The 23,395-nt window shown below is 39.1% G+C and overlaps 1 protein-coding gene across 1 annotated transcript; it reads left to right on the plus strand.

Annotated features, from left to right (window-relative positions):
• The first annotated feature begins 10 nt into the window (after positions 1-10).
• On the plus strand, positions 11-23,318 carry UTP15 (UTP15 small subunit processome component). The gene is made up of 13 exons (XM_032144658.2): positions 11-179; positions 1,513-1,685; positions 2,484-2,576; positions 2,669-2,853; positions 3,733-3,911; positions 4,821-4,946; positions 6,623-6,758; positions 11,095-11,179; positions 12,001-12,150; positions 12,895-12,996; positions 13,164-13,297; positions 13,466-13,524; positions 14,025-23,318. Exons 2-13 carry the CDS (start codon positions 1,596-1,598, stop codon positions 14,240-14,242), a joined length of 1,557 nt encoding a protein of 518 aa, XP_032000549.1. The 5' UTR covers positions 11-179; positions 1,513-1,595; the 3' UTR covers positions 14,243-23,318.
• Positions 23,319-23,395: the final 77 nt, after the last annotated feature.

The raw sequence follows: 23,395 nt of genomic DNA on the forward strand, positions 1-23,395 counted from the left end.
GTGCGCTGGTACGTCATCTTCGCGCGACGTTAGGTTTGCTGTGTGCGTCGCCGGCTCTTTGAGGGTCCATGTGATTTTTACGCTAGTGCGGCTGAACTGTGCAGGATAGGGAGCTGGCAAGTCCTATTAATTGTCTTTGGGTCGAGGTGTCTCGTCGGACCCTTTGGGGCTCAGTGGAGGTAGGTGAAGGCGGCTCCCATTGAGGGAAGCCCACACTCACACCCGGCCTTCCTGTGTTATCTGGCATGCTCTTCTGGGGCTTCCCAGGCTGTATAGTAGAGTGGCTAAATTCTTTAACCGGCGCAAGTTCCCCTCAATTAAGCTTCGACCTAGATTCTTCTCTGCGATTACACCCTCTCCTGTCCGCCATTGTTAGTTCCCGGAGTAATCAGCAACTCTCCAAGGCAGTAGACACATTTCCATCTTTGCCTTTGCTTACGAGGCTCCCTCAGGTGAAGTGAACGTAATGGAGTTTTAAAAGATTTGGGAGATAAAATCAGCAGATCTTGTTAACTATTTGGATGTTAGGAGTGAGGAAGAAGGACACTTCAAGGCTGAGTCTAGGTTAATATCTGGTGCCAGTCATCAGCCAAAATGGAGTATATTGGAGTAAGCGGGGGCACAGACCATGTCTTTATTTCATTACCATTATATCCCCAGTGCCTAGAGCAGTGTCCTGCACATTGGTAGGTACTTTAATGAACAGAAGAGTGTTCCCCCTTTAATCATTGGTCATTGTATTTCATTAAAGCACCTTTTAAATATATGTTACACCTATTTATCGTGGTGTTACTGATGTAAAGTTTTCAGGCTTTTTGGAATAGATGATGAGCAGCACCTCTGGAATCATTTACCTGATAACATTGAATCTCTTTTGCAATTGAATCGTTCTGGAAAAATGTTTTGGCTTGATTGCATGTTATTTAAAAGTTTTATCCTATTCTGCCACTTTAGTGTTGAATTTAATTTCAGGATTGCTTTATTACAGTTTTCTTTCCTACTGTTTAAACCCTTTAAAGTAAATTTAATTTTAAGCTTCTACATTAGAATATTAGCTTTGTGTTTCTTACTTATTGGCATTTTTAGGCTTTCAGGAAATCAAGTCCGTAACTATAATTGTTATAGATTAAATGTCATCTTAAACTTGGTTTCAGGAAACTTGTATTTGCGGTTTCACCTTAATATTTCCTGTTGCCAAAAAATGGACACTCAAAGCCAGCATGATCCTTTTTGGTTTGGCTACTGTAAGGCTGTGCTAGATTTATTCCCAAGTGTTGTAAAATGGTTGGCTAGGTGTGAGAACCTTTGTGTACAGCTGAATAGATGGTGCAATATGATAGCCCTTACTTTAATTATTCCTGCTTCCTATAGATTGCCTTTTCTGGGTTATAATTAAATGGCTTATTGGTCTCTAATCTATATACTTCCACACAGACTTTTTAAAGAAAGCAGAGTGAAAATCAACTATATGTACAAGTTTATAATATGTATATAAAATATTTTATTTTTCAGAATTAAGGCAAAGTCACTGTAATTATTTCTAATACCAATTCCAAAATAGTGACTCTTGGACAGTAGCGCAATTATATGGAATTATGGCTGGTTATAAGCCTGTAGCTATTCAGACATATCCTATACTTGGTGAAAAAATCACACAAGATACACTGTACTGGAACAACTATAAGGTGAGTGTGGGACATAGGAAGGAGGGATTTGTGTTAATGCCAATTTCTGTAGCGTATGTTATACTCTGGATGCTCTAACAGAGAATTATTAACTAAAAACAATCTATTGACAGCTTATAGTTTGGGCAGATAATTTGATAGCTATTTTTTCTTGGAATTTTATGTAAAAGTCCATACTGCTTAGTCAGATTAACCATACAAATGCCTAGCACAGAACAGATGATCAATCAATGACAAATGAATTAAATTTTAAAATTTGAATCTCATATGTGTAAAGATGTTTATTGAAGTATTGCTTGTAATAGTAGAAATCTTGAAAAACCTATGTCTATTAGTAGTGGACTGGTATAGTAAATTAGAATGTGCCCTTATAATGGATGGTAAGTCTCTTGCTCCTATGAAAGCTAATATATGTTACTAAGTGAAAAGAAGCAAGATGTGGAACAGCCTACATGGTATGATTATCTTTTTGTTATTTTAAAAGTACAAGTACATGGTTATTGTATGCTGGTATAGATATGATAACTTTTTTTTTTTCTGGTAGAAATCACAGTAAACTCAATAGCTGAAGAGACAGAGTGGGGTGTGGCTTTCTAACCATATGTTCATTTCAGTGGCAACAAGAAGAGTCTGGGTGATGAGATATGGACCTTTTTTGCTTTCTTTGTAATTTTATGTTAAATACAACTTAAGAAATGTTACTAAGAACAAAGAGAAATGGTCTGTAAGAAATTATGTAATGCATAAATAGGTCTTACCAGTGGTGACTCTGTTAACATGCTATTATTTTTTATTAAGACCCCTGTTCAGATTAAGGAATTTGGTGCAGTTTCAAAAGTAGACTTTTCTCCTCAGCCTCCATATAATTATGCTGTCACAGCTTCCTCAAGAGTAAGTATAATATTAAATTTCTTTATTTTTCTTTTGTATCGTTTACTACTGATCTTGAGCCATCTGGTGAAATACTGTTTTTCATCTTGTAGATTCACATTTATGGCCGATACTCCCAAGAACCTATAAAAACCTTTTCTCGATTTAAAGACACAGCATACTGTGCTACTTTTCGACAAGATGGTAGATTGCTTGTGGCTGGCAGTGAAGATGGTGGAGTTCAACTTTTTGATATAAGTGGGAGGGCTCCCCTCAGGCAGTTTGAAGGCCATACAAAGTAAGAGTTGGTTTCTGTGTGTTCTGGTTTTGTTTTGTTGTAAGCTCTTTTTTTCTCTAGACTTTGATTAAAAAGATAGAGATCAGTTTTATGGAGATTATTTGCCCATAGGTACTATATTTCCTGATTGTTCTAAGAGTGCTTAACTTGGGTTCCATGGTCCAGTTTCATGGGGCTTATGAATTCCCTAAAATTGTATGTGATATTTTAGAAAATACACGTTTATCTAGGGAGCTATTCTGTAGCTTTTGGTTAACTTTAGCGGGGTCTGTGGCCCAGCTGAGATTATGAATTACTGATCTGAAGACAACTTTACAGCTAGTAATGAGAGCTCTATAGGCCTGTACTGTCTTAGAGGCTCTTATGTTGAAGTCAAGTTGGAAGGTAGATTTTCTTCTTGGATTTATAGTATTTTGCCCCTTAATAAATTAAGTGGCCATCACAATTTTATATTATAACTTTGTTTGCCAATGTCCTTGCTGAAATTTGTTAAAATTTAACAGAAATTTATGTAACATGATTCTATTTAGTGGTAAATCTTTTTAGAGTTTTTTAAAGAACTTTTTGAAATTTTAAAAATTAAAGTGCCTTTGCTCCCGTATTCAGCAGCTAAGTGGAATTGTTTACATATTAGAAAATATAATTTTAAGGCTATTCTTTAATTTTTTTAACTTTACAATATAGGAGTATTTACATTTCTTAATTGGCTTGGGGGCAAACACTTGTAAGTTTTCTCTTTCTTTCATGATTTCCCTCTATGAAGACTCCCTGAAACTCAGCTGCTTTTTTTTTAATCTGAGAAAAAGGAGCATTTTATGTTAGAAGGTACCAGAAAAATAATTTTCTTGCTTTTTAATATACTGATCTTCGATCTTTCAGAGCAGTTCATACAGTAGATTTTACAGCTGACAAATATCACGTGATCTCTGGGGCTGATGATTATACAGTTAAATTATGGGATATTCCAAACTCCAAAGAAATTTTGACATTTAAAGAGCATTCTGATTATGTGAGGTGTGGATGTGCTAGCAAACTTAATCCGGATCTCTTTATAACAGGTTGGTGAACTCTATTCCCTCCTGAAGCAAATAATCTCACGGGGATGTACTTTAATGTTGCTATGGGACTCTTTTGGGATGGAGGGGTTTAAAATTTTTTTTATAAAGGAATATGTTTCTGATTAATTCTTCAGTTTTTAAATTGATTTTTACATATGTATGTTTGTATTTATTTTGAGACAAGGTCTCACTCTGTTGCCCAGGCTGGAGTGCAGTGATGTGATCACAGCTCACTGCATCTGCTACCTCCTGGGCTCAAGTGATCCTCCCACCTAAGCCTCCCAAGTAGCTGGGACTACAGGTGCCTACCACCACGTCCAGCTACTTTGTGTATTTTTTTGTAGAGACGGTTTCGCCATGTTGCCCAGGCTGGTCTCGAACTCCTGGGCTCAAGTGATCCACCTGCCTCAGTTTTCTCCCAGAGGGCTGGGATAAATTGTGAGCCACCGTGCCTGGCTTCCAGTTGTTTTTTATTTTCTTATTCTTCTTTTGTTGATTGTTCATGTCTTCCAAATGTGTTTGAAAAAATCAGGCTGTCTTGAAAACATAATAGACTCTCAGAACTGTAATGGATAGTACCCTGCCTCAAGCAGCCAAGAAACAAAGAGTGCAGTTTAGCCTTTGTGGGTGCCTTTACAAAGATTTCCAGATGATTCAGTAGTGACAGTAGTCCAAAGAAAGGAATATTTTAAGATCAGAGCAAGTTAGATTCTGTATAGTATTGTGTAGTGCTTCTTCAGACACGATCAGTAGTAGAGGGTTTGGAGGTCCTGTGTCTTCATGAATATACATATACGTCTTTTTAAAACTCCATCTAAGCTTTTTTTCCTTTTAAAATTTATATCTGGATACACACAGTTTTTGTTGTTTTAAGCAGTCAAATTAAAAATACAAAAATTGACGTTTTAGGATCATATGATCATACTGTGAAGATGTTTGATGCACGAACGAGTGAGAGTGTTCTCTCTGTTGAGCATGGGCAGCCAGTGGAGAGTGTCCTACTTTTCCCCTCTGGAGGTCTTCTGGTGTCAGCAGGTACTTCCTAAAAATAGCTTTCACCAGTATTGTTGGTTTTGAATCACATTTGTTTAAAATCAGTTGCTGTTTGTAATTTATCAGTGTGCACTTGAATTGCATATCTAAGTTTTTGTTCAAACAGTTGATAGGTAGGACTGGCAAGCAGTTATCATTTATTGTGTACCTAATGTGAGCCAGGCACTGTGCTGTTATATGCATATTAACTCTAATGCCCTAGATGATGCTACAAGGTAGTTAGCTTTTTCTCTACTTTACAGCTACTGAAATAAAAGTTTTAACTTATTTTTCCAAGGCAAAGTGGTAAGTGGCAGATCTGAAATCACAGAACTCGAGAGCCTACCTTATGTATTTAGCCCTGTGCCATCTTATTGAACCCCAGAAATTTAGCTCATACTCCTTTTACTCCTACCTAAGAGATCTGCAGCAGCTTTTGAAAATCAGTTATTTGAGATCTAGTAGGCTTATCTCTTTTTCTGTGACTCTCTTGACTGAAATGCCCCTACCCAGCAAATAGCTGCTAGTACTAGAGAAAGGAGATAATATGGCCTCAAAAGGGGCCTTGGTACATTTTTCAACAAGTTGGGACTGAGATGTTTTTCTCATTTTGCACATATTGCATTTTCATAATTACAATGGAAGAAGTAAATTGGCTTTTTTCATTTGTAAATAAAGTAAAAATGTGTTCATATTAGAAGAATGTATAGGTAGTATGTATACTTGACAACATATATATTGCTGTGTGTACATCTTTTTTTTTTCTTAATTCTAAAATCTGGCTAGAAATTACTCTGTTTTATATTCTTTTCCCCAGTACCTATTTGATTTAAAAATAAGTTGAGGCAGGATGTGGTTGCTCACGCCTGTAATCCTAGCACTTTGGGAGGCTGTGGCAGGTGGATAGCTTGAGTCCAGGAGTTTGAGACCAGCCTGGGCAACATAGCAAGACTCTAAGACTCCATCTTTAATTAAAAAAAGAAAAAAGTTGATATTGTCAGATGTGTCTACTTTTCTTGCTGTTATTCTGACAAATGGGAAAAATATCACGTTGAAAAGGGAGAATAGAAAGCTGTATGCTGATCTCCACTGTGTGTCACTAGCTAATTGTGACCTCGGGCAATCCCTTAAGGTCTCTAGACCTTGAAAATGAGAGGGTTGGACTAGATCAGTGATTTCAACTGTGATCCCTCTTGTGAGGTGCCACATAGGAGTGGAGAGGTGGGAACTGTGAGTTGGGTTCCAACTCCTGTTCCCCAGTCAAGATTGCAGTCTCCCCTTCCATCCTTTTTTCTGTTTTTCCATATTAGACTTTTTTGCTTGATATTTTGTTGCAAATCTACATTATTCACTTCCACCGCTATATAGAATTTCTTTTAAAAAATGGTTTTATTATAATTTTCTTAAAATGAACTCTTTCAGTTATACATTTATTTTGCTGGAATTTCTGTACGCTTCACAAATATTATTTGATGGTCATAACAGTTCTGTGAGGTAGGAACTGTTATTACCAATAACCCAGGAAGTGGTACATCCAGGATTTTACCAGGCAGCCTGGCCTGGACTCCCTCACTCAGCCTCCATGCTTTGTGGAGTGTCCAGGGAAGAATGCTTTTCAGATCTTTAATATGTTAAATCTGTGGACAGAATATCCAACTAATGATGATTTCTTTTTGTAGGAGGTCGTTATGTTAAAGTCTGGGACATGTTAAAAGGAGGACAATTGCTAGTATCTTTGAAAAATCATCACAAAACCGTGACATGTTTATGTCTAAGCAGCTCTGGACAGAGGTTACTCTCTGGCTCACTGGATAGGTTGGCATTTTAATTTTTTTGTATATTATTATTAGCGTACAGGTGTTTACTGCTTGAGGAAATGAGTTATTTCAGCAATATTTGTGAGAAGTATACGGATAATGATTTCCAGGAGAAAAAAACCTGTTGAGTTGAAAATAGTTTTGGCCTTTTGTTTACATATAGCTACTTCTTTTCTTTTCTTTTTTTTCTTTTGAGACAGAGTCTCGCTCTGTTGCCTAGGCTGGAGTGCAGTGGTGCAATCTCTGCTCGCTGCAACCTCCGCCTCCCAGGTTCAAGTGATTCTCCTGCCTCAGCCTCCTGAGTAGCTGGGATTGCAGGCACATGCCACAACACCCGGCTAATTTTTTTATTTTTAGTAGAGACGGAGTTTCACCATGTTGGTCAGGCTGGTCTTGAACTCCTGACCTCGTGATCTGCCCACCTCAGCCTTCCAAAGTGCTGGGATTACAGGCATGAGCCACCACGCCCGGCTACCCGTAGCTACTTATTTTCTCCTGTGACACAATTTGTTTTAACTTGTATACTTAAACAACATTATTGAACCATTTGAATGATAATCTTTCAAATAATGTTATTCTATAAACCATCTTTTAAAACTATTATTGTACATTCATATATTTTGAAGTTTTCTTTTTTTTTTTGAGACAGAGTCTTGTTCTGTCGCCCAGGCTGGTGTGCAGTGGCACAGTCTGGGCTTACTACAAACTCTGCCTCCCAGGTTCAAGCGATTCTCGTGACCCAGCCTCCCAAGTAGCTGGGATTACAGGTGTGCAGCACCATGCCTGGCAAATTTTTGTATTTTTAGTAGAGACGGGGTTTCGCCATATTGCCCAGACTGGTCTCGAACTTCTGGCCTCGTGTGATCTGCCCACCTCGCCCTCCCAAAGTGCCGGGATTACAGGCGTGAGCCACTGTGCCTGGCCTAAAAAGTTTTTTAAAAATTAGATACATTAATTTTTTTTTTTTTTGAGATGGCGTCTCGCTCTGTTTCCCAGGCTGGAGTGCAGTGGTGCAATCTCAGCTCACTGCAACCTCTGCTTCCCGGGTTCAAGTGATTCTGCCTGAGCTTCCTGAGTGGCTGGGATTATAGGTGCCTGCCACCCTGCCTGGCTAATTTTTGTATTTTTAGTAGAGACAGAGTTTCGCCATGATGGCCAGTCTGGTCTCAAACTTCTGACCTCAGGTGATCCACCCACCTTGGCCTCCCAAAGTGCTGGGATTACAGGCATGAGCCACCGCGCCTGGCCTAAAATTTAGATAGCACATTTTATTTAGCCTAATATCTAATGTAAAAATAAAATATATATTACATATAAAATATAATTTCACCATGTAATCTATGTCAAAATAATTAAGATACTAGAAATAAATTAAGCATCTAAACATGTGCACTATGATACAATAATCGTATTTTAGGTTGGTACAGTGTCCTACACCTGTAATCCCAGTGCTTTGGGAGGCTGAGGTGGGAGGATCACTTGAGGCCAGGAGTTTGAGACCAGCCTAGGGAATATAGTGAGACCCCATCTCTACAAAAAATTTAAAAAATTAGCTGGCCACAGTGGTACACACCTTTAATCATAGCTACTAGGGAGGCTGAGGCAGGAGAAGCACTTAAGCCCAGGAGTTTGAGGTTGCAGTGAGCTGTGATAGTACCACTGTACTCTAGCCTGGGTGACAGCGATACCCTATCTCTAAAAAAAAAAAAAAGAACGATAATATTTTATAAAAATTACTGTCTCAGTTTTTAAATTAAAATTAGATAAAATAAAAAATTTAGTTTCTCATTTTCACTATCCACATTTCAAGTGGTCAGTAGCCATGTGCGGCTAGAAGTATGGCACAGTTCTAGAATTTACATGATTTATTATTAATTTTTTTTTTTTTTGAGACAGGGTTTCACTCTGTCACCCAGGCTGGAGGGCAGTGGCATGATCTTGGCTGACTGCAACCTCCACCTCCTGGCTTCAAGTGATCCCCTCACCTCAGCCTCCTGAGTAGCTGGGACCACCGGCACACGCCACTGTACCTGACTCATTTTTGTATTTTTGTTGAGATGGGGTTTTGCCATGTTGCCGAGGCTGGTCTCCAACTCTGAGTTCAACAGATCCTCCCGCCTCAGCCTCCCAAAGTGCTGGGATTACTGGCGTGAGCCACCGTGACTGGCTTACATGATCTATTTTTGATTATTTTATTTCCATATTTTCATTTTTTTCTGCTGTTATGAAAAACTTTAGTTTTCAGCATGTTAATTAAAAAGTATACAGTCATCCCTTGGTAACTGAGGGGAATTGGTTGTGGATGCCCAAGTCCCTTATTTAAAATGGCATATTTGCATATAACCTACACACATCCACTGTATACGTTAAATCATCACTAGCTTATTTGTAATACCTAATACAATGCAAATGCTATGTAAATAGTTGTTACACTGTATTTTAAAATTCTGTATTATTTATGTATTTATGGATATTTTCAATCCATGGTTGGTTGAATCTACAGATGTGGAACCTGAAGGATTGACTGTACATATTTTAAAAGCTAGAAAATACTTTTAATACAAAGGAATTTTTTGTGTAATACATGGCAAGTATTTACACGTTACTGAAATCATGTTACTAGGCAATTTGGGGCTTGATTCTTAGGTATGTTCCTAAAAGCTAAGTGTAAATTGTCTCTATTTGTGGTGGTTTCAACCAAGAGTGATTTTTGTTTCTCAAGGAATGTTTGACAATATCTTGAGAAAGTATTGTTTTTTATCACAACTCATGGTGCTTACCATATAGGGGATAGAGGCCAGGAAGGCTGCTAAACATCCTACAATGCACAGAACAACCCCTACAAAAAAGAATTCTGTGCCCCAAAATGACAGTAATTCTGAGATTGAGAATCCCTGATCTTTGGCTTCATATGTACTTTCTTTCTTTCTTTTTTTTTTTTTTAATTTATTTTTTGTAGAGACAGGGTTTCATCATGTTAACCAGGCTGGTCTTGAACTCCTGGGCTCAAACAATCTGCTGTCCTTGGCCTCCCAGAGTGCTGGGATTACAGGTGTCAGCCATCACACTTGACTTTGTGATGTGCTTTCATTGATACTTTTTTCTTTTTTTTTTTTTTTTTTAAGATGGAGTTTCACTCTTGTTGCCCAGGCTGGAGTGCAATGGCACAGTCTCGGCTCACCGCATCTTCTGCCTCCTGGGTTCATGTGATTCTCCGGCTTCAGCCTCCCGAGTAGCTGAGATTACAGGCATGTGCCACCATGCCCAGCTGATTTTGTATTTTTAGTAGAGACAGGGTTTCTCCATGTTGGTCAGGCTGCTCTCTAACTCCCGACCTCAGGTGATCTGCCCACCTTGGCCTCCAAAAGTGCTGGGATTACTACAGGTGTGAGCCACCGCACCCGACTGATACCTTTTCTTTACTCCCAAGTTTGATCTTCAGATGACAGTGGCTCGTGGTCTGTCCTGTTTTTGTTTTTTTTTTTTTTTTAATTTTTGAAACAGAGTCTTACTCTGTGGCCCAGGCTGGAGGGCAGTGGCATGATTTCGGCTCACTGCAACCTCTGCCTCCCAGGTTGAAGCAATTCTCATGCCTCCGCCTCCTGAGTAGCTGGGATTACAGGTGTGTGTCACCACACCTGGCTAGTTTTTATTATTTTTGGTAGACATCGGGTTATGCCGTGTTGGCCAGGTTGGTCTTGAACTCCTGGCCTCAAGTGATCTGCCTACCTTGGCCTCCCAAAGTGCTGGGATTACAGACCTGAGCCACCACACCCGGCCCTTCTAGTTTTTTTATAAGTGGCTAGTCGAAGTCTTTATACGGATGTTATAGTTAGGGCTGGTATACAGCTCTATTTTTTTTTTTTTTTTTTTTTTAGACAGAGCTTTGCTCTTGTTGCCCAGGCTGGAGTGCCGTGGCATGATTTTGGCTCACTGCAACCTCCACCTCCCAGGTTCAAGCAATTCTTGCCTTGGCTTCCCGAGTAGCTGGGATTACAGGCATGTGCCACCACGCCCAGCTAATTTTGTATTTTTAGTAGAGATGGAGTTTCACCATGTTGGTCAGGCTGGTCTCGAACTCCTGACCTCAGGTGATTCACCCACCTTGGCCTCCCAAAGTGCTTGAATTACAGGTGTGAGCCACTGTGCCTGGCCTACAGCTCATTTTTTAAGGGATTCAGTGATGAATTAGTTTGTAATTAACATTACTAATCTTTGTTTTTCTTCACTGTTGTACAGATTTTAATGTTTGTATTTTGTTTTCAGAAAATAGAAATTTGCATTTTATACTCATTTTCAAGGTGATTTTTGACAAAGCTTTTCTTTTTCATTAGGAAGGTGAAAGTATACAGCACAACTTCCTACAAAGTAGTTCACAGTTTTGATTATGCAGCTTCAATTTTGAGTCTTGCCCTTGCAGTAAGTACCTTTACCTATTTTTAAGTCTGTCACTAACCCTGCCTGTTAAATGAAACTAAAATGGAACTTTGGGCTTTATTTTTAGATTTGAGTAACTTTTCTTGCCACATTAGATATCTGAGTTAAGACAATTGCTGGAGTATGTAACTTGTCCTATTGAGTTAGTATGAATTCAGATTTAGGTTCTACTCACTGTATAACTTCAAACTGAATACAGTGCTCTAGGCATTGTTAACACTAAATGCAGGACCTGGGAAGCTGGTAAATCTCTCTTCAACTCATTTAACTCAAGAGTATTATAGTACACTAGAAAGGCAGATTAGCTCTCTGAGCAGAAAAAAAGATGGGCGGGGGGAAGGGGACAACAAAATGAAATATCTCCTTTTCTTTGTTACTGCTCTTTCTGAAATGTATACTGTCAAGTTTTATGAGAAGCCACATTTGGGCAGGAAGGCATTTGACTATATTATATAGAAATCTGATCTGGGAGAGGAAAAGCTTACTAAAAATATTTTCGGGAGGCAAGATCATAAAAGTCATGCTACTGTGTAATCCTTGATGCAATTAACTATGTATTATACAAACTTTGCCAGTGATATTTTAGAAGTATAAGTTCTGTCAATGTAGTTGTATCCTAAGGAAAAAATGGTTTCGCTTTAATGTCTTGCACCAATCATTGTTAGGCAGACTATGTATATCTGAATGGAACTGTTGGTGAATGTATGGACAAGCAGCAAACACATTATAAATGTGTTTTGAAGTAAAAGTACTATAAATTATGAGTTAAGAATAGACTAACTTATTTTTCTAATTGTTATTAGCATGAAGATGAGACAATAGTTGTAGGAATGACCAATGGAATACTGAGTGTTAAACATCGGAAATCTGAAGCAAAGAAGGAATCGCTTCCCAGAAGAAGAAGGCCTGCATATCGAACCTTTATTAAAGGAAAAAATTACATGAAGCAACGGGTACTTGTGCATTTCTCATATTTGTTTAAAGGGTGAAATTTGTTAGAGTAGCCAGCTTCGTCCCTGCACATTACTGGAAAGCGTAGTTCACGTGGCACTTTATTTTGCTTTTCTCTACATCAGAATTATTTCTATCTAGATTGCTAGATTGGGAACATCATTGATGAGTAATGGGGAACAAGGACTACTTTATGTAATACTCTACATCATAACATAATGTTATAATGCTTTACTGCATTCAAAATAATTTCACATACTACCTGGTTTGATCTAAATCCCAAGAAGTAGTAGAACCAATCATGTCCCTGTTTGGCACCTGAGAAGATTGAGCGACAAATAATTTGTGATTGATTCAGGATTTCATTACTGGTATCCAGAGTTGTTGAGACTAGATCTCATTATCTCTGATTGTTGTTTGATTTCTCTTTCTACTGTATCACACTGCCTGCCACATAAAGAGAATTGAAATGAGTAATTTTTACCTAGAATTAAGGCAATGGTGCATGTTGTACGTTAAAATTATAAGAGAGTAAGAACATGTTGATGTAGCATGTTACTCCATTTTTTTTTCTATTTTTGACTCTGATTAGCAGGATTCATTATAATTTAATCTACATTATGGGCATATGAACATTATTTGTGACATAGTTCAGAGATACCACTTCATTATGAAAAAGTTTATATTAAATATATATTTATACAGATACTGATTTTTCTTCTCTATAAATGTACTTTTCATTGCAGGATGACATTTTGATTAACAGGCCAGCAAAGAAACACCTAGAATTGTACGACAGGGATCTGAAACATTTTCGGATCTCTAAGGCACTCGACAGAGTTCTTGATGTGAGTGAGCATTTAAAAAAAAAATCATGTTATTACTTACCCTGCATATTACCATGACTTGGAACTGTGAAGATAAATACCTATTCAAACTTGATAATTTAGTGCAAGACAGTGATTTTTTTTTGTGCTGTTTTGTCTACTCATGTTGACTTTGAAAATTTTTCTAGCCCACTTGTGCAATAAAGACACCCGAGATTACGGTGTCCATCATAAAGGAGTTAAATCGAAGAGGAGTCCTTGCAAATGCGCTTGCGGGTCGGGATGAGAAGGAAATCAGTCACGTTCTTAATTTTTTGATAAGGTATGTTTTATGTCTGTAAAACACGATACATTTTGCATCTGAAATCCTTTATCACCAAATAAAAGACATTTAGTTTGATCTTTGTAGAGAACTGATGAAACAAATCTGTTTTAAGGATTTTTTTTTTTAAGTTTACAAGTTTCACTAAACTGAATTTTTACTTTGTAGGAATCTTTCTCAGCCAAGATTTGCACCTGTTTTAATCAATGCTGCTGAAATAATTATTGGTAAGTCTTTGTTAAAACTTGAAAATCCTAACATGCTTGCAAAAGTAGAGATGTCAAAATCAAATTTGGAAATCAAGTAGATCAAAATATCTTGCTTTTATCAAATCTCAGTATGGATTTTCATGGAGAAAACAACAAGTCAGTACAATTTAAAAAGTAGTAAAATGTTTATAGTGGTGTGACTTTGAATTGATGGGACTAGGGTTATTATAAAAAATTTTTTTTCATAGACATCTATAATGACGATGACAATTTTTCAAATGGGAAAATGAAAATAAGTCAGGAACTTCACCCTATACTTTCTGTAATTATTATTTTTTGAAATAAATTTACTCAGAGGGATTGTTATACTTTCTATAAATCATTAATTAATTATAAAATAAGTACAGATTTTTCAGTGTTCTTATGGTTAATATTTTTATACTTTTAAAAACTTTTGCTTTTCACTTAATGTGTAGAAAAATATTGCTAGTTAATGTGTTTTCTTTCTCTCTTTTTAGATATATATCTGCCTGTAATTGGTCAGTCCCCTGTAGTTGATAAAAAGTTTTTACTACTTCAAGGACTTGTAGAAAAAGAGATTGATTACCAGAGAGAATTGTTAGAAACCTTGGGGATGATGGATATGCTTTTTGCCACCATGAGAAGGAAGGAAGGCACTTCTGTGTTGGAACATACACCTGATGGATTTCCAGAGAATAAGAAGATAGAATCCTAGTGTCTGCTAAATAAGACATGTAAGAACTCTGAAGTTGGAATAGATTTGACTGTATTAAATGTTGGCAAGAGACTTTCTCTGATACATTAAAAAAACTATTTGCAGAAGCAGTTCTATGGAAGAGAACTGGAATAATTATGGCTGGAAAACAAGTACCTGTTTTAAGTAAGACATGGTTTTCCATGTAATATTTTGAATTATAGCATCTTCACCTAGAAGATCTCAATTGTCTTAGTCACAGAGTAGGTTTATCTGGGATGGATGTTAATTTTAGTACAGGAGTGTTCTGTATCAACATTTGGGTTGGTATTCAGACGAGGATTCAAATATGAATCCTCTCTGGAGAGGGTCCAACTGGGAATCCTGCTAAAGGAACAAAGCCTTATATTACCTCTGGAAAACAACAAAAACAATTGGCAGCAACAAAAAGCCTCTTTCTTGACTTTAATCAGTGCCTTTGGGATTTCTAGGCCCTTGCTTAGTTTGCTTCCTGTCTCCTTGATATCTACACTTGTCTTAGATCACATGCCCTGCTTCAGCTGGTAATGGGACTGCATCGATTCCAAGTGTGGCAAGTAAGTGGTCGGCTCTGAAGAACTGACACTAGCTAGATTTGTATTCAGAGTGTGAGAGCAAGCTCTACAGATAGACCTTATTGGACTGCTTTTTTTTTTTCTTCATGCAGCCTTTCTACCAAGTTTTCACCTTGTTTCAGGTCAGAGGGAATGATAGAATTTGTCATTTTTCTTACAATAGCCTTTCAGACTATTCTTCATATGTTTCAAGCTAATCTTGTAGCTAGCTACCTAATCCTCTGAAAACTGTTTTCTCTGATTTGTATTTAGATTCCTCCCCCCATTATTCACAATCATAGTGTGTTTCGGAACCCCAATCCAGAGCAGTTTGCTTTGAAAAATAGTTGTTTTTGAAAGTTTAATGTAAATAATTGTTTTTCAGAAGTTTTTTTTTTTTTTTTTTTTTAAAGATGGGGTCTCACCTTATCGTCCAGGCTGGAGTGCAGTGATGCAATCTCGGCCCACTGCAACCTCTGCCCTTCCGGGTTCAAGCAATTCTCCTGCCTCAGCCTCCTGAGTAGCTGGGATTACAGGTGTGCACCACCACGCCTGGCTGATTTTTGTACTTTTAGTAGAGACAGGGTTTCACCTTACCGGCCAGGCTGGTCTCAAACTCCTGACCTCAAGTGATCTGCCTGCCTCGGCCTCTCAAAGTGCTTGGATTACAGGCGTGAGCCACTGTGTCCAGCCTATGACTATTTTTTTTTTATAAAGAGAGATTCTTATTTTCTTGGCTTTTTGATGTATCCGTTCCTGATAGATAATCGTTGGTTAGTAACTCCTAGTACACTGATTTCACAGTTGCTACCTCTCTTACCTTTCGCTAATTATTACGCCAACTCAAGTAGTTAAAAATCAGTAAGAAAAATGTCTTGAGCTAGAAGAACCCATAGAGGAAGATTTTGTAATGCGAATCCCCTCTCATAATTTTAGTTCTTCAGGGTCTTTTTTTTTAAGCAGAAAAAATGCTTAATATGTTCCAGTAAGGGTATTAAGTAAAAATTAAATGTATTAAGTTTAACATATTAATTTAACATTTAGACTAACATTAACATTTAAATTAATATGTTAAGTGAATATACTTAATATATTCTAGTACGGGTATGCTTGGAAATAGGGCGTTTCCTTTTCGTGAATTGATTTCATACAGCACAGTGGCTTATAAGGAACCAGCAGTGTTTTTCCCTGAGTAATTATGAACTTAGTCAAGATCAGAAGCTGGATTTTGGGGTTGAGAAGGGTTCATTTATTTAAATAAAGTTTCTATTTAAAAACCTTTTTAAAAAGTTAACATCATAAATATTCTGATAATTTGCATAGTAGTAAAAATTAGAAGTTGAAATTCTACCTAAAGCTGTAGTTGCCGTCAATTTTGTAACATGTGACAAAGGTTTTCCCATATGTCATTTCATTTGATTCTCACCACAACCATCCAAGGTTGATGTTGTTCTCATTTAACATTGAGTTAACGGAAGTAGTTGATTCACTCTCAAAGTCCCTGAGTGTGAGCTCTTCATCCTAGCACTGTGAAGTGGTTGGCCTGCTGGGGCCTAAACTCCTCATTCCCTTTAACGAAGCTTCACTGAGTGCTGCAGTTCTCAAAATATGTAATAGTTACACATTTTCAAACAGGTCAGGAAGCAGTTCCCATAGCCATCAATACTTAAATTCAGGAGTACTTTGTTTGTTTGTTTGTTTTATTTTGTTTTTAGAGACAAGGTCTCGTTCTGTTGTCCAGGCTGGTGTGTAGTGGTGTGATCATAGCTCACTGCAGCTTCTGTCTCCTAGGCTGAAGCCATCCTCCCACCTCAGCCTCCTGAGAAGCTGGGGCTACAGGGATGAGCCATCATGCCCAGCTAATTTTTGATTTTGATTTTTTGAGATAAGAGGTCTCACCATGTTGCCCAGGCCTGAGGCAATCTCCTGGTCTCAAGCGATCTTCCCACCTCAGCCTCCTTAATGACTGGGATTAAAGGCATGAGCCACTGCGCCCAGCAGGAATGGTTATTATATTCATTGAGACAAACTGTAGTAGTTGCTATTTGAAGTATTTAAACATAATTGGCATATTACAATATGTAACACTGGCCTTAAGATTCTAATTTAAAATGCTTAACAGATTTTTAGACTTGTGAGTTTTAGTTGAAAGGTATTTTAAAATGTTACTAAGTCTGCAAAAGTACTGAAATGTTTCAGAGAACTTGGAAAGTCACCATATGTTTAATTTATTATATTTATGAGAGTTAAGCACTTAATGGGGTCAAGCATTTGCAATGCTGCTTAAAAAAGATTCATTTTTTTAAATGTGTAAATGCTATTAAGTTGTTTAAAGGAATTTGAATTGTAAATGGGATTGTTAAAACAAATTTAGTCTGTTCAACTCAATGAGGGCATTTCATTTTCTGTGAACAAAAGACCCTCTTAGACATTAAAAAGCAGCATGCCTCTTCCCTCAGCTATAGTTAACTGGAGCGTGGTGGTACAACTGACTCAACCCTTCTCTAAGCAGGGATTTGTAATTGGGATTTATAATGAAATTCCTGATCTGGGAAAATGGGAGGCTGGGAATGCTATGTCTAGGTCATCAGCGGAGAAAGTTGCTTTGTAGAGAATGAACAAGGATGAAACCTAAGTGCAAAGAAAATAAAGATTATCCTGCTTTAATAGATCAGACTAGAGGAGAGAGAAACCACCTTAGTTCCTGATGACTTCTATTGCCCTATTCTGGTTGTACCTCTTCCCCCAGAGGTCCATGATATTTTTGGATTCCCTCTAACATATGTTTGCTTAGGTGACTGTGAGTAGTTTTCTCTTATTTACAACCAAATGACTCTGAAAACATGAATCCACTGGTCCTGATATTTACTGAGACACATTAGAGGCCAGGGTATCAAGGTTATAGCAGTGAACAAAATAGACAAAATATCTCTCAATATTCTGATTGGGGGAGAACTTAGTAAACAAGTACATATGTAGTGGGGTCAGGTGGTGCTAAATGAGATGGAGACCAATCAGGCAGGGGAGGGAGATGGCAAATGTCAGGGGTGATAGGTGGGTTGGAGTTTTAAATAGAGTAGTTAGGGAAGGCCTCACTGGGATGACAATTGAGCAAAGTTCTTTAGGAAGTGAAGGATCCTCATTGCTATCTAGGGGCAGAGTGCAGAAGCGTGCCTGGGGAGTTAGGAATGGCAAGGTGGCCCATTTAGCTGGCGTGGAGCAAGGGAGGGGAGAGTAGTAAGATAAAGAATGGTGTAGAAATTGGAGATCGTGCATTTTGACAGTTCTTTAGGGAGTTTTAACGTAAAAGGGAATAGCAAAATTGGGCAATGGCTGGAGGTATGTGGGGTCAAGAGATTTTTTTTTAATTAGGTATAATTGATATGCTATAAACTGCACATATTTAAAGTGTTCATTTGATATGTTTTGACATTTGTACACCCTTGAAACCACAATCAAGTTAATGAACATGTTTAATACCTCAAAAGTTTCCTCCTGCCCTTGGTAATCCATCTCTTGGCCCCTTCGCCTCAGGCATCTACTGAACTACTTTCTGTCACCATAGATTAGTGTTCATTTTCTAGAATTTTATAAAATGGAATCAGAATTTAGGATTTGAGGGGTCTGGCTTCTTTCACTTAGTATAATTGTTTTGAGATTCATAATTCATTTGAGATTTAAATTGGCAACAATGACAGAATGAATGTGTGTCAGTGGGGATAATCCTGTAGAAAAGGCAAAACATGATATAGGATCCAGGGGAGGTAGCACTGCTGGAGCAGTGGCTGGGAGGTGGGACAGGGTCAAGTGCCCAAGTGAAAGGGTTGGTTTAGATAGGAGAAGATAGGAGAATAATAATTTGGGCATAGTTCAGGAGGGAAGGCATATATGGGCACAGATGCCATTAGGTGGGTAGATGTGATAGTGAGGGTTTGTGGAAGTTAATTTGGTATCTCTTCATTGGAAAAAGCTCAAGAAGGTAACCAACTGAAATGAGGTTAGAGGAAGAGCAAGTGGAGGTGTTGGAAGTTTGATGAGATAACAAGATATGAATTAATCCTGATAAGGTCAAGAACTCAAACTTTGGAGCCATCTGCATAGATTTGAATCTTGGCTTGACCACTCACTGGCTACATGATCTGGGGGAAGTTGTTTTGACATTTTGTATCTCATTTTCTTCATCTGTTAATCAGACAAACAGAATCACATAGGATAGTCGTGAGAATTGTGCTAATACCCATAAATGTACCTAGAATATTTCTTCTAAAATGTTGTTTTTAGAGAACAGTATTGAGAAGGGAGAGTAGAACAAGGAATTCTATCTGTAACTGACTGAACAATCAATTGAGATAACACTACCTTCAATCCAGCCCCTAGAATATTTCTATCATCAGCTAGTATGATTGGGGGCAATGAATGGACTGGAAAATGAAGTAGGGTCCCCAGCAGCACCAGAGGCCCACATGACTAAGGAAGTGAATGAGTGTTCTGGATTTACACTGAGACCCATCAGCATGGTGGCATGTTTTTCCCTTTACATTCACCTATTAGGAGGCAGATGTGGAACAGACTGAGATATGGATTTAATAAGCAGTGGGGTTTTTGTAGGTGAATGCAACATAACTGGGCAGGGACAAAGGTAGTGTTAAGATTGATGCAAAGGAGTGATTGTAATGATAGAGCGTGGAAGCTAAGCTGGGTAAGTATGGAAAGGAGGCCACATGGGATTGAGAACAGTGAAAACACCTGGATCAATGGATTGTTGGTCTGTGTGTGGTTGAAGAGTTGTGGTTTGCCTACTAGAGATAGCGAGCTAGAGGTATGAAAGATGTTGAGAGAACTAAGCATTATGACAGCAGCAGTATTTGAAAGAGTGACAGCAAGCCAGGAACTAAAAAGTTAAAGACATGATAGGGAGTGGTCTCGTGATGTGTGGTGACCAACAAGGTGGGAGGTATTAGGGATATAGTCAGATGACATGAGATTCAGTGGTGAGGCTTTCTTAGGAAGGAAGGCGGGAGAATGGTCTGGAAACAGCATTGAGGATTACCTATACAACTGTTAGGAGTTGCACAGGAGATACGAGAACATCAGCACCACTGGAGAGGGCTGCAGAAGAAACAATGTCCTCAGCAGAGAGCCAAGGCTCAGATCAAAGGCCTGGAGAGAATGTCAACACAAGAGGTTGAGAGTCTGAGGGATGTTGCTGATGACTGTGAGACCCAGAGGGCAGAGGCAAAGGGTTTTAGGAGCTAGAGAAGGATAGAAATGGGACCAAAAGAGAGGATGTATGGAGTCTAGGAGATAAGGCGTGATCTAGGGTTGCTGGCTTCTTGTGGCAATAACTGGCATAAAGAGGGTTGGAGGGCATGATGACAGCCCTGATCATCTTCAGGTAGATGCTGGGTGTGAGGGAGGGAGAGAAGTGAGCTCTCCCCAGGAGCTTGTAGAATTCTGGGCACCATTCTTCACATCTGCCACACAGGTGCTGTGGAGGGTGGCAGAGGGGCAATCACTTCTACAGAAACAGGAAAACAGGTTAAGTTCACTCCAGGTACCCCAGTTTTAAGTGAAAAACAAACACAACAACAACAAGAAAAAAACAGGATTTGGATTCATGTAGTCTGTTTTTATAACCTGCACCATTTATCATTGCTTGAGACAGCCTCATCCTCATTCTGCTCTCTCTCTTCCTCCCATATTCAAGCAGTTTTCAACATAACCCTCAGCTGCCACATCCTAGATGTCCTTTTGTTTTTCCATTCCCATCGCCGTCTCTCTGTGGCCCCAATTCCTTTGGACTTCTGCAGCACCCTGCCTTCCAGCTCCTCCAGCTTAGCAGTCCTCCAGTCCATCCTCCGTATCATGGCTGGAGTGGTCTTCAGAAACATTTGATCTCATCACTCCCTGGAGACAGTCTATCACAGTGTCAGGGGGAATTAAAAGGACATGGTGGCAACTGAATGGAAGTGATGATGTAGGAGGTGAAACGACCAAACCCTCCTTCCATCCTTCTCTTTAGCTCAGGCAGCTTCCACGTACAAGGCTCTTTGGCTTTAAATACTTATGATGTTATCCTCGGTTGGAAATTTGGTTTTTTTGGAGATCTTGATTCTGATTCAGAGCCTGTCGCCACTTATTTTTTCAGTCGATGTGTATTCCTCCACTGTTGCATCTGTTTACACAGTTCAAACATCCAGCCACTCTCCACTCTGACCTGAGAACATAGAGGCAGGGATTCCTGCTGGGTCACTGTGCTTTTGGCACAGGGTTAAAGTCTTGAGCAATTTCTCCTAATGGTTTTCTGTTGTTTTTGCTTTTGTTGTTGTTGTTTTTGAGACAGAGTCTTGCTCTGTTGCCCAGGCTGGAGTGCAGTGGTGCGATCATGGCTCATTGCAGTCTCAACCTCCCAGGCTTAAGCGATTCTCCTACCTCAGCCTTCCAAGTAGCTGGGACTACAGGCCCACGCCACCACTCCCAGCTAATTTTTTTTTTTTTTTTCGGTAGAGACGAGGTCTCACTTTATTGCCAAGGCTGGTCTCCAACTCCTGAGCTCAACTGACCCTCCCACCTTGGCCTCCCAAAGTGCTGGGATTACAGGCATGAGTCACCGTGCCTGGCCCTACTAAGGGTTTTCTAGAGATCTTTAATTAAAATTAATTAAAATTAAGAATTCAGTTCCTTAGTCACTTTGCCACATTTTGAGATGGCTGAAAATAGCCACATGTGGCTTGTGGCTACCATATTGGACAACACAGATACAGAGCATTTCCATAATTGGAGAAGTTTCTACCAGACAGCCTTGGACCTTTGGAGAAGTGCAAACTCGTTCTTTCTGGAGACTTGGGTCCACTTCGTTGATCTGGTCTGAAGTACTCATCTGGCAGCTACTTTATCTGCCAACGCAGCCACTGGCTTGGTCCTTCCTGGTTCTGGCCCATCTGTTTCTAACTTAGTTCCCTGGCCCTGACTGCCCCAGATCTGCCCCTGAGTTTTCTTCCTCTCACTGATTCTTGCTCATAAACTCTTCCCATGGCTTGATTCTTCCAGCCCGGTTGCTTGGCACCAGCTCCCCAGGCGTTTTCTCTAGCAGCTCAGGGTCTGAGGAGAGGTCTCTTAGGACTACCATCCATGCACTACCTCCCCTGACCAGGCTGGAGGAGAGGGACCTCACCTCAGCAGTCTTGGGTGATGCTGAGGCAGCATCGTAGTTCGTACCCACACAGTGGCATTCTTCTGTTTATTCATTTAACAGATATTTCTAGGCCACAAGCTGTGTGCCCTGAGGTCCTTGGGCTGTGATAACACTGGGGAATGAAGCAGCCCTCTGATGTCTTGAGACTTCTCATGTTGAGGATAGCCACCACCATGCCCTGGAAGCTCTCACCACTCTAACTAGAAATGCTTAACTCACATCCTCTTCAAATAGAGTACAGGCAGCTGCACATTGAAACTGAGATTGAAGAGGATACAGTGAAACAGCAGGATGAGTTCTAGGCAAACTCTGGCCATTGCAGACTTTCTGTTTTCCTCAGCCTCCTTGCTGACACCCCACCGCCCTCAGTGGCTGCCCTCTTCTTTGTTGGAGGAATACCTAATGCTTGCAGAATCGTCAGTCCTCTCTCCCTTCTTCTTCCTTCTCTAATCAAAAGAGGGAATCCCCTGAATTATTTCCATTATAATGTGTCTGTGTTTTAGTCAATGCATTAAAATGTAAGCACTGTGACTAACGGTCGACTTTGTTTTTGACATGAACCAGGTAAGAGAGTTGGGAGGTGGGGAAGAGAGTTTCTGCTTTTGAAACTCAGTAATGTTTATTAAAAAGCCCAGCCCTTAATATATACTTGCTTTTGATAATTTTCTTTACCTTGGCAGGGAGAGAGAAAGGGAGGGAGATTGAGTTGAAAAGCTTGAGACATTCCCTGAGAGAGATCTTAGATTTTGGAGAGGTCGAGTAGGGAGGGAGCAGCACAGTTGGGACTATGGAAAGACCATTCCCAGTGGCTTCCAGGGATGGAGAGAAGCAAATGCCAGCATAGTGAGATCTTCCTCGCTCTCGTTTGTCTTGCCTAAACTCCAACCTACATTTTTGTTTTGGTCTTACATCCCAGTAATCCCTAACAAGATGCGTGCGCTTTGGCCAAAGTGGATTATTCCTTTAAAACTTACTAGCTTCTCATTTTAGTTAACAATATAGTTTTAAATAAACAACATATGGACAGGGCATAAAATTCTAAAGTACAAAGTAGACAGTGATAAGTCTTTCTCTCATCCTTTCCCCTAGTCACCCAGTAATCCTATCTGGAGGCATTTATAAACATACATTTTTAGATATATATCTAAATAGGTATAGGTATATCTCTATATAGATTTTCCTCAATGTAATTGAAGCATAATATATATAATGCTGTTCACATTGCTCTGTTTTTTTTGTTTGGAAAAAGTAATAACATACTGTAGCTATAGTTCCCTATCAGTACGCATAGAACTGCCTCAAAAAATACACACATAGGAAAATTTTCTGACAGTACAAAACAGTATATATAATAGAGTAAAAAAAATCTCCATTCCTTCTGGATCT

The sequence above is a fragment of the Hylobates moloch genome, unplaced genomic scaffold (genome assembly GCF_009828535.3).
Source record: "Hylobates moloch isolate HMO894 unplaced genomic scaffold, HMol_V3 SCAFFOLD_23, whole genome shotgun sequence".
Classification (NCBI taxonomy): domain Eukaryota; kingdom Metazoa; phylum Chordata; class Mammalia; order Primates; family Hylobatidae; genus Hylobates; species Hylobates moloch.

What these genes read in the sequence shown, in the direction of transcription:
- UTP15 (XM_032144658.2), top strand. Translation starts at nt 1,596, where the DNA reads ATGGCTGGTTATAAGCCTGTAGCTATTCAGACATATCCTATACTTGGT. An exon ending in CAGTTTGAAGGCCATACAAA is followed by an intron (nt 2,854 to 3,732) that starts GTAAGAGTTGGT and finishes TCGATCTTTCAG; the next exon opens with AGCAGTTCATACAGTAGATT. An exon ending in GTTCTTAATTTTTTGATAAG is followed by an intron (nt 13,298 to 13,465) that starts GTATGTTTTATG and finishes TTTACTTTGTAG; the next exon opens with GAATCTTTCTCAGCCAAGAT.